The sequence below is a fragment of the Elaeis guineensis genome, chromosome 1 (genome assembly GCF_000442705.2).
Source record: "Elaeis guineensis isolate ETL-2024a chromosome 1, EG11, whole genome shotgun sequence".
NCBI classification, from domain to species: domain Eukaryota; kingdom Viridiplantae; phylum Streptophyta; class Magnoliopsida; order Arecales; family Arecaceae; genus Elaeis; species Elaeis guineensis.
The window spans coordinates 104843273-104855525 of record NC_025993.2 but is presented as its reverse complement, the minus strand read 5'-3'; the positions used below and the strand labels follow the sequence as shown (position 1 = coordinate 104855525).

Below are 12253 nucleotides of genomic sequence, written 5' to 3'. Positions count from 1 at the left end.
AGGATAAAATTTTTTTTAGGAGGGTAGAATGTGATAACCCGGTCTGATGGGCTAAAAGCCCACTAAGCCCATAAAAAAAAAAATAGGGAGGAAGACTCCCGATCGGAGTCTTCCCCTTATCTGGTTTCGATCAGGAATCAGAGTCTTAGGGCTATTAAAAGACCCTAGAACGAGCTCTATAAGAACCTCCCTCCTCTCCTCTAAGAGTAGACCCATCAGTTACCGACGATCGTCGGAGTTCTTCTCCGATTTTTTCGATTGAAGCCGCGGCCCCTCGACTCGTGCTCACCACGATTTCACACCGGTGGGGGTCATCGAAGGCTGTGGTAAGGCCTCCTTCCTCTTCCTCTCTTCTCTCTCTTCTTTTTCGTGCCTGTGGGCACGATTGCCGGCGATAGGTGTCGCCGAATTTTGTCGGAAAAGAAAACCCCTGTTTGGCCTCTTCTTTTCCTGATTTTTCAGCACCGACGGTCACCACCGACCGCCGGCCTTGGCCCCTCCAAATTCGAAAAGCTCTCCCCTCGCCGTCGGCCACCGTCATGATCGGGGGTGGCTATGAACAGCTGGTCAAAGGGTACGGGACCTTTAGGTCCCCTGTTTCGACCAAAGAAGGCCACGGGAAGAAAAGGAAAAAAGAAAAGAAAAGGAAAAAGAAAAGAAAAGGAAAAAGAAAAGAAAAAGAAAAGAAAAAGGGAAAAGAAAAAAAAGAAAAAGAAAAGAAAAGAAAATATATAATTATATAATAATAATAATAATAATAATAATAATAATAATAATAAAATAATAATAATAATACACATGAAAGGAAGTTTCTCTCATCCGTCTCTAAAGTCTTTCTCTCTCTAGAATTGGACTCTTTCTCTCTCTACTTTCTCTCTCTAAAAAATTTCTCTCTCTAAGAAGCCCTATGAATCTCCTATTAGGCCATCTTCTCCACTCCTACGGACCTATGACCTTAAATCAGTTTAGAGTCGAAGGGAGAGATTTATTGGACTGATCATCAAATCGATCATTTCCTTATATTATGTAATTTTATTAAATATATGAAATAAAATTTATTGATGATTTAATATTTTAAATAGGACTATCCGATTCTTTTAAGGAAGATTAAAAGGTCCAAGACGATCGAGGTAAGTAGATTCTATGCTCCTTATTTATTTTTTTAAATGATCATATTTTTATGCAAAGAATTGCTATTAATGAAATCATAATTTTTCATAAAATAAGGATCGACATATGTGATATAAAAAAGTATATTTTATTATGAGCATTGATTTCATGAATATATCTTATGAAAATAGCATGATTATGAAGCATGAATTTCATTATTTTTTCATCTATGTATATGTATGCTTTAAAGATATAATGATTTCAAAGGCTCTCAGATAGCTATGAATGAATCCCTTCGGGAAGGTCGACATCCGGAGCTAGCATCCATATGAAACATGGCCCTGTCAGTGGGTATAAAGTTGGCACATGAATTAAAAAATTTGTCGATTAAGAAACATGGTCCTGTCACGGATATAATAGTGACCTTAGCACGAATGTCTGTGAGCAATATTTGAAACATGACATGAATATATGATGAAAATAATTTATGATTCATAATTATGAAATATACATGATTTATGCATGCATGATGAGCTTATAACTTATTTTATTATATGCTCTATGAAATATTTATTTTTACAATAATTGTTATTTGCTAAATGATGCATTATCGTAGAAAACTTATGCTTGATCCGGTAAGGAAGCGGAAGTCTACTTACTGAGCTGGTGTAGCTCATATTCTTTTTGTTTTTCTTTTCATGTACAGAGAAATAAGGCTAGGACTGATGGAAAGGGAATCCAGGCTTGGGGATCAGCAAAGTAAGCTTGAAAATTTTGCACTAGGAATTCAGTTTATGTTTATGGATTGTAGTCATTATGAATTTTAAGACTTGGATTATTTCATCTTTGGATTTAGATACTCTGAACTAGTTTTGGTTTAATTAAATATTTGAATTGAGCTTTATTATTATATTTATTTGTGATACACCTGTTATTATATTTAAGAAGATGAATTTTGGCTTCGTGTTATCGTGGGTCTATCCCTCGGTAGCATGACCGTATTATGTCTCGAATTTTGGGACGTGACATTTCAAGTAAACAAGCAGTCATGGCTGGATTGAGCCGCCAAACTATTGAATTGTGACCTCCGGCCTACACCCCTCATGGAATTGAAAGGCCTACTCGGATCCTGTGAAGTTTGTCACAAGGCTTAACCAGAGGTATGTAATACAGGTCTAGATTAGCGAGGCACAAATTACCACTCAGTTTAGGTGGCACAGGTCAGTATAGTTTGGTCCAATGTAGCTACATTTGGTGCAGTTAGTGCAAACAATGAGGCCAAAAATAGGCATAGATTAGCAATATACCAGCATGATCCAAAATGGTTATGGCACAGTTCTTCATAGTCTAATACAATTAATTTGATTTGAATAGTTTAGGCACACATAAAGCCCATTTTGTAGCGATGAGACCTATTGATCAGATTGAGGATGTCCCATAATTGATAATAAATAAAAAAAGGAAATGACTAAACAAAATTGAACTGTCACATTTGCTGTTCAGAAAGCGTAGACCAGACAATGTAGTGATGAGAATTAGGGTTAAGATCAGGATCACCTAACCCGACCCAAACTTCGCCATCAGGCTTGGCCCAAATGAGTCTTTCTGGCCCAATTGCACTTTTCCGAGAGCATAAAATATCGGTCTCCAAATTTAAAAACCAAATGAAAATATAAGCAAAAGGTTGTAGGAGAGAAATAATAAAATAGCCATTCCAAACCTTTGCATGTTCTAAGGGCCTAAAAGTAGCGATTGAGAAGGTTCCCCAACAAAGCTGCTAGCTATCGACCAAAGGAATATTAGTGGGAGGGGCATTCTCTCCATGCTCTCAATCACATTACACCTTTCATAATTGCACACCCTTTTTTGTGGTGAACATTATATCGCTTCTCAAATCACCCCCTTACACATCATGTATTGGAAAATATGAGTGCCTTAGCTTTATGACTAACCTCTACACACGTTAAACAAGGTGCTTAATATGAATTCAACCGCTCTCACAAGCAAACATCATTCTTATGTTGTCCTTATTCTGAGAAAAATAAGCCAATTCCTTATGAATATATCTCCCTCAATGTTCCCATGTTTGGTGGGCATCCCACTCACGACATTTTCTCGTTCTACGTCAATGGTTATGATCGCCACTGCTTTATATCACAATCCTTACTTTAGTCTTGACTCATATCGTAGTCTCGGACTTTTTTCGCATGATCAATTAAGTACATGCTCAAGAATACTTGTTGCCTCATTTTTTTTCGATTTTCTTTTGTGCTGGTACTTTTCTTAGCAAAAGCATAGATTTGTCATATAATCTCAATTGTCAATTCCCTTCATCTTTCTATTGGTAATTCGGGTTTGAAACTCTCAGATTTAAAATTGTAGATATTTTGTGTTAAGATTGAATTTAGGAACAAATCTAAAACAAAAGGTGTTAGGTTGATCCAACCAACCAAATGGTCCATCAATTGAACCATATGAGCATTAGTTTCATCAATTAATCAACAACGGTAATGTGTTTTCTATTTATCTTATATAGTTTATGATAATAGCTTTAGCTGAATAAAATCCATCATGAATTGGTTAGCAGTTGTGGATTTTCTATACTGTTTTTCTGTTAACCAAATAGGAGCTAGCCCGTAGGCTTGTTGTACATCTCTCTTTTTTTTTTTTTTTTTTTTTTTTCTTTTTTTTTGACGAGCAGGCTTGAACATCTCTCACTGGTACTTGTACGATAAATACATGTTCGGTTTCATCGGATGGCTGAACAATGATTATTGGAGGTCTTTTTGAGTATTTCAGTGATAGTTTTATCAATTTTTGATAAATGTAGTGACATCTTATTGATGTCTGACGTTGATCAACTTGTTACATGATATTTTTCTACATAAAATTAGGATTTATCTCTCTTTAAGGTTGAAAATTGAGTTTATAAGGCTAACATAATTTTAACTCCAAGGTTACCCTAGCCGCACTCTTTAATCGTTTAAATATGTACTTCCAAAAGATATTGAGGAAAGGTGATTCCAATCATCGCAGACCACCAGAAAACTATTCCTTCAAACCATAAGATTTCTTTGCAGTCTTCTCATACTTAATTACCAAGCGAACTCAAGAACGTATATACCTCAACAGTGGAGGCTATAAATACATCAATTCTTATATAAGCTTGGCTCTCTTTTTAGTTCTCCCCCCACTCTAAGTTGATCTTTGATTGGACCATGAGACAAGTGATTGCAGCAAACTTTACTTTATTAATTTGAGGTGCAAAAAGCTGAGACCCATAAAGGAGCCCTCCCCCGTGATCAATAGCCCAAGGAAAGATGAGGAGAGTCGGAGAAGCAAAAGGTGGTGAAAGACTAGAGAATAAGAACCCTGGCAGCAGAATTCATTTTCCCAACAAAAAAAGACTAGAATAGGAACCAAAGGAAGAAGGCAGAGCTGGCATACTCCTCCATTTTAAACTACCCTACCTTTCCTCAAAGCCAGAGTAGCCAAACCAACAGCACAAACAAAAGAGAGGGAACTAAAGGAACGAGAGAGAGAGAGAGAGAGAGAGAGAGAGAGAGAGAGAGAGAGGGAGAGGAGGAGGAGGAGGAGGAACAGGAAGCGACATGAAAGGAAGAGTAGGAGGAGGTGGAGGAGGGAATGGAGGGGCTCCAACAGACCTTCTGGTCTGCCTTCCCTCTAGACATCATCTGACACTGATGCCAAAGCCCATCTGTAGCCCATCTCGGCCCACAGAGGCCAGCAAGCGCCGGTCGTCGAGGTCCGGCAACCGGGGCCAGGCCAGCCCCCTCTTCAAGGCCAAGACCAAGCACATGAGCTCAGAGATCGCCGAGCCGACGTCTCCCAAGGTCACCTGCGCCGGCCAGATCAAGGTGAGGTCTCGGCCCAGTCCCAGAGGCAGCCGCGGCAAGGACTGGCTCTCACTTGTGGAGGACATAGAGAGGCTCCACAAGCACCGGAAGAGGACCAACTGGCGTCAGACCCTTGGCATCAAGAAGGAAATCATGCAGTTCCTCGGAGCCTTCCGGGGACTCCGCTTCCATATGAGGTGCTTCGGCTTGTTCCATGGCTCGGTAGACTGCACCACCGATGAAGAAGATGAGGACGAAGAGGAGGAGAAGGAAGTGGACAGCAGTGGCTCTAGTAATATATTCTCTAAGTGGTTTATGGTTCTAGAAGAGAACCAACATCGTAGATATGGGAAAGAAGTAGAGGAAGTGAAAGAAGAAGAGAGAGATGGTACTACTTTCGAGGAGGTTGCACCACCTCCAAACGCTCTATTGCTCATGAGGTGTCGATCGGCGCCAGCCAAAGGGTGGTTGGAGGGAGAGGAGGCGACTGCAAAATTGATCAAGGAGGAGGAGAAAGAGAGAGAGAGATTGGTGCTGATGAGCTATGCCCCTGACTTCTTCAAGTCTCGACAGACATTGCAAAGGAGACTTGGATCGTTGGGAGCATGGATCCTTTAGCAAGGAATCGAAGCTGGAAGAGATAATGGATGACGATAGAAGAGTGGTGACGGTGGTGATAGCTAATTTTTTTGCATGATGCTTGTGGTGTTGGTGGTAGATTAATCTCTTTTCTCTACTTTTTTGGTTTTTTTGGGTGATTATAGATTTGTATGTGCGAGCTTATGTTCTTTCCCGATTTTGATATGCTTTTTTTTTTTTTTTTTTTGCCCTCTGGAAAATCCAAAAAGCAGAGGTGATTTGTTTTGATATTTCGTTACCCTTGTACAGTCTCTTGATGCTGGTTGCCTCTTTTACTTTGTTGAAGGGAATCTATAGTATAGCTTCTTTCATAAGTCTCTCTCTCTCTCTCTCTCATGTGTATCTCATAGAAATGTCTCATCTTTGTGTATTTATATAGATGCATATGCAATGTGTATTGACGTTGTCTATGCAGAAACACACGCACACGCATGGATATGTTACTTGGTCGGGAAGTTTCAGGAAGGGGAGTGTTGCTACAAGTTTTCGGGCCGAGGTGATCGGGATCCTACTGATCTGAACTTTGGTATTCATCTGAAAACTACAGCTTTTTGAAAAATTTGAAAAAGAAGTTCATTTTTATTGAAGATTCTTCGATAAAAGATTCTTCGATATCTAAACCAACCAGAACTTAAAATCAGTATAGAAAAGATAATAAAAAAGAGCATATGCCTGTTCTCTTTGACAAAAAATTTATCAGAGAGTTTCCTGTGCCCCCCTCCTCCTTTATATTAGAGGATAGTCGTGTGTTATCTCTAAATTCGATAGTAAAAGTGGAGATGGAGATGACAAAATCGATCCGATCCGATGGGTATGTACCCTACCTAAACTCAATCAAATCCAAAAAATAAGATTTGACCGGATTTGGATTCAGATTTGGATAAAATTTGAAAACTGTAGCTCGGATATGGATAGGATATGGGTAGTGCTATTTTTTATCCAAATCCGAATTCGAATCCGACCCGAACCTATAGGTATGGATAATACCCGAACCCATACATGAATATATATGTTTATAATTCTGTTTTGATTAATAATATGCATAAAATTATTTTGATTATTTATATGTTCTATGTTGAATTATAATTCTATTTCTATGTTTGATTTTTATAAATTTAAACTTATAAATTATGTTCTATGTTGAATTGATAATTTTGTTTTGATTGATAATATGTATAAAATTATTTTAGTTGTTTATTTTTTTGGGTATGGGATAGACATGGGGCGGGTATGGGTTGGGTATGGAGAAATAGATTACTCGTGGATATCCTCGAACTAATTAGGTATGGAGGTGGATATCTCTTTTCTTATCCGATCGGATATCAGATAAAATTTGGGTATAGGATATTAAGTTTGAGTCTGGAGATGGGTAGTACAATATCCGACCCAAACCCTACCCATTTGCCATCCCTAGGTGGAGAATCAATGCCTATGATTGCAAAGATCGCAGATAGTGGTTACAGGCATTATTTACATGATATTAGCTCACGTGCCTATGATTAAAAGAAACTGCTCGAGATTTTGGGAGAATTCTTTAGGGCAATCTTTATCTCTATAACGGCCTGATGGTCTAGAGCTTTGTCTCTTGTCGTCGACATGTCTCTGACCTCTGAATCAGCACAAGTCCGATTTGGAGATTGAGTGGTGGCCGATGTTGAATCAGTTGTCTAGTCTTTTGTTCTGATCCCCTAGGAAGTCCTTCGTCTTTTTTAAAAGTTGTCGGTATTAGATCCAAGATGAGTGTTCGGTCATAATCCGATGAAGGAAAGTCGAGATCGGATGGTAAATTTCTTCCACAACAGGGATAAATTGAGTGTTATTGAAAGCTATTGCAAAGCATTAATTGTATTTTGCGCATATATTATTATAAGGATGAAGCCCTAATTAAGGTCATGGTGGGGAAAGATGTTGGCCTAGTGCATCTTGAACATATTTTCTTTTAGGAAAGGGAGGTGTAACCTTGATCCAATTGCAGTGTTGAAAGTGCAACAGCAAAATAGCTAGGCGCAGGCCCAGTCAGGCATTATGTACCTCAGTGTCATGAGGCATCAACTGCAACTCCATGGGCGCATGTCATTTAATGGTTTGTTGATGTGCCCAAAGCAATTGATCTACCTTCTGGGCTTAATTCTGGTGATCTAGTGGCTGGTTGGCCAACTATGGAGTAGTCTTGTTATAGTTAATTCAAAAGTAAAAGAAACAAGCACAACACCGTGTTCTTCAATTCCTACAGAATGGGCATTGATCTCTCAGTGAATAAATAAGGATAGCCGGAAATTAGTGCTTAAATGCTTGTTAATTCGTGTTTAGGAGGAAACATAAATGGCCATAAGAATTCCACTGCAGATATCTGTGTGAATATGTCTTCATAAATTTTCTTAACACTAATGTACCTACTGAGAAATGGAGCCGTAGGAAACTTGAATGATTTTAGCAGAAAGCCGTGTCAAGTATTTTCAGAAGATATTAAAACTTGGTTGTGCAAAGTGAAATTTGTTTATGAAGGGATTGCAGAGATATGATGATGTCAGTCATCTATTGATTACAAGAAATCCATGCGTGAGTATTGCTGTGATTACTATAAGGAACTTCTAGTTGATATAACAGCAGGGTTTAGAGAAGTAGTAGTAATTTTTGTATCTAGAAGTCATAGTGTTTTGGCACCTTGTACTTGTCCTTGCTTAATGAGTTTGATTTTAATGTGCGCTACATATCTGCTAAACCTTCTCAAAATGAACTATATTTCTTCTCTCCCATTCTTTTATGTAAAATGTCAAAGCGCATGGCAAATCCTAACTCCCCAACACTATTAGAAGCTCGATTTGCAGTACCATACAACCTGTCATTACTTTTCTACACCATCATCATTGCAAAAGTTTCTGTTACATTGTTATTTATGCCACAGCTTTTTCATAGATTAGTGTTTTAATTAAATTTTAGATTAAAAACTTCAGCAGAGATTCTCTAACGACCATCATAATTACCAACACTAGTATAACTGTCATTTATAGGACAAAGTGCTGAAACTATTTGGTATGCTGTCTGCATGTAAAAGAAGTATGGTCCTACCACATTTCTTAAGTGAGAGAAGGAATCTCTTTTCATGAGCTAAACATAATAACTAAGCAACCTCTCTAGCAACAAAAGATCAGCTCCACTTTGCAAATTGCAGGAGAGTTAATTACTGTTTTGGTCACCGGCCTATAAAAGATTGTAACAAAATAGTCACTAATCTATAACATGTAACAAAATGATCATTGATCAATTTCAATTTTATAACAAAATAATCACTGTCCTATAACATGTAACAAAATAGTCATCGATCAATTTCAATTCTATAACAAAATGGTCACTTTGATTAATTCCGTCCATTAGTCTAAGAATATAACAGAACGATCATTTTGTTATAAAATTGAAGTTGATCGATGACTATCTTGTTACATATTATAGATCAGTGATCATTTTGTTACAAAATTGAAATTGATCGATGACCACTTTATTACATGTTATAGATCAGTGACTATTTTTATTACAATCTTTTATAGGTCAGTGATCAAAAAAGTAATTAACCCATTGCGGACGAGGCTCAAGATCATAGAGGTTCCTGATATTGGTCAATGTGAACATCTGGAGACCCAAATGCGGTTTGATTTGAATATAAACATAGTACAATGGATAAGGAAATCACACTATGATTCTGAAACCTTTGAAGAACAAATATGCAATAATTGATGATACTGATAGGCTGCATGAGGTACAAACTTCAGCAAATTAAAAATATCAGCGAGAAGATAGAGGTATCTTCGAAATCTGGTTTAGCCACCAAAGAGATTAACTGATGAACAAAGTTTTAATCAAACACACAAGAAAATTGAGATAAAATTTTATAAAACATATTTTGGCAATCTCTAGTAAACAACCCGAATAATTATAAAGAGATTATTGAAGTCTACAAGGTTGCTAAGAAAACATATGCCGACTTCATGAAACAACTTAAGTGAGTGAAAGCTCACATGCCCTAAAACATATTTTGGCCTCCTTTACTCTCCTTTTTCTTCAGTATTATGGTCCACATGCAGGAGAACTACATGCAGTGAGTGAAAACTCATATCTATGGTCGTGCCATTATCTTTATGATAAATAAGGTCAAAGTTGTAGTTTTCATTTGGTTGCTTTATGCTTTTGGCCTTAGCTAGCCTTCAAATCTTTTGAAGGTCATGTCTGCTTTTTTTTTAAATCCTTCAAATATATATCACCAGGAAATAATTCTTGATTATATATGTTAAAGGGTGACTCTGAATTAATGTGCAAGAAACTGATTGTTAGGACTACTCTTCATGTTTAGCTATATATACTGTGAGAACTGGTCCTTCAAGAACAAAGTGACAGCAGTGGCGGCACAGAGAAAAGATGATGACACCACAAAATGTTGTGATGAACACAACAGAAGACAAAGTAATTTTCTTTTTCTTAGAAAAAGGATCCATTAAATCTTTCACCCTGAACACATCCTAAAGCGGCGTATGAAATGTCGATCTTAACTAGCCTAACCATTAAGCAAGTGGAAGAATTTGTATATAAACCTCTATCTTTATTAAAAAAAATTTATAGATATGTTTTTGAGCCTTAGATTGACCATTACATGCCGCTGAAAGATTTGAGTCACAGGCGAATCAGTTTCCATGTTGGTCCGCTGTGAGTGATCATGGCTCTACTAATCCAATGCAAGGTCTACGGTTTAAGTTAAAGCTCTCTAAGGAACAAAGGTAACTATATTGTGTAATTAGCAAGACTCAATTCCAAAATAATTAGCTAATACAAACACTTCGATCATTATTAATTCACAGAAGGTAGACAGTCTGTTGCATATAGCCAGAACAAGACACCTCAGAGCTGGACAACATGTGTGTAGTCATGATAAATGGAGCAGAAAGTTGTTCAAGATAGAAGAATCATCACTATTTTTGTATTATTTATGCAGCGAGAAACAAAGAGAAAAAGTGGTCGCAAGTGTACCCATTGCATAGCTTTTTCCTTTTGTCCTGGTGAGAGACTTTTTCTTTTTTATTTTTCCCCTCATCTTTTCTTCATTCCAAAGATGCCTCCAATTGCAAATTTGCAAGTTCTCACTTCTTTCTTCAGATAATTGGCTCATCAAATTATTGCAAATTTGAATTCTAACCGATGGCTCTATAGCATTTTTCACCAAAAGCAACCACCGGTATGTACATTGTTCATGGATATCATCTGGTTTCTCTTTATTTCAGGGACGGATCAGCGTAACCAAACCATGAGCTATTTAGAGGACGGGTGTGGCTTGCAGTGTCGCTCCTGAGAACGCAATATCCATGTTGAAGCTTCACTTGATGGGTTAGCTTCTGTATACTGTTTGAGAAGCTACCATGCTATCGTAACCACATAGATTTTGAGAATCCCATGCTGCCTTGTCCTCCATTCCAAATAGGCTATGAACTAAGTCTGCTCTGCTCCTATTTATAATAACTTAGTGTCTCATCTAGAAAAATAAATTAGAAGATATTATTTAGATTTTCTAGTCTATGTAAATATCTAAGACCTATCTAGTATATAGACATTGTGGGACTAAAAATACGTCTGCATGGATCTCACTAGGACCAGCATCATATGCAAGCAAATAAGCATGTAATCATATGGAGAGGATAGGTAGGGGATTCGAAACTTGCAAAGCAATTTTTATATTTGGATTCGGCCATCAGCCGCTCATGAGCATGCGCCCTACTCGTTGAGCCCCAAGATTGGTCTAATTTCTTACCTTCTTACACTGCTAGAACAAACAGTTACTATTTAACACTCCTGCATCCATTGCTAAACTTCAATTATCGCCACCAGAGGTGCAAATAGATCGGATCAGATTGGGCCATCAGTGATCCCTATCCGCCCCGGTTTCATGATTAGGTCTAAATATTAGATCCAAATCCAGTCCAATAGAAATCGGATCGGATCGGATTAGGTCCACGATCAAATTTTTGACCCAATGGATCATTCGAGTCAAATCGGATTCATGTATAATCCGACCTCGATCTATAAAATACGTATTCAGTTCGAATCCGAATTCGGATCGGTTCAGGCCTAAGTTATAAATAACAAAATTAATAAGTAAAAAATCTATAAACAACCTTATTTGTACTATAAATTTTGATCGCATGAGACTATTAAAGCTTTCATATCCCACACTCTTCACTCAAGAATCCAAAAAGCCAAATCACATTCTCCTCACTATTGCCCCTGACTTGGTTAATCCAAATTCAAAATATTCTGACAAAATTTTAAAAAAATAATGGTCTAAAAATCAATAGAATGCACTTTCAAGAACAACAGATATTAAAGCAGCCTCGACCAAAATTAATATTCATGTAATATAGGAATGAAGAGATGAGGGATGGGTTTGGGTTCAACCGTTCATGTGAGTCTTCAGATCTAGTATTAGGTTCAAGTCAGATCGGATTGGATTGGATCATTTATCTCAAAATTCAAATCAATCCAAAAGTTTACGAATTGAATTGGGTCGGATCAGATCAAAATTCAGTAAATTCAGACCCGATCCAGAAAATAGAACGGATTCAATTTTGGATTCAATCTGGATTCACTGATCCTTTGAAAAGATTCGG

At 37.5% G+C, this 12253-nt stretch overlaps 1 protein-coding gene across 1 annotated transcript; it reads left to right on the top strand.

Annotated features, from left to right (window-relative positions):
- Positions 1 to 4664: 4664 nt before the first annotated feature.
- Positions 4665 to 5679, top strand: LOC140858181 (uncharacterized). The gene has a single exon (XM_073258150.1). It carries the CDS (start codon positions 4722 to 4724, stop codon positions 5583 to 5585), a length of 864 nt encoding a protein of 287 aa, XP_073114251.1. The 5' UTR covers positions 4665 to 4721; the 3' UTR covers positions 5586 to 5679.
- The last annotated feature ends 6574 nt before the right edge of the window (positions 5680 to 12253 follow it).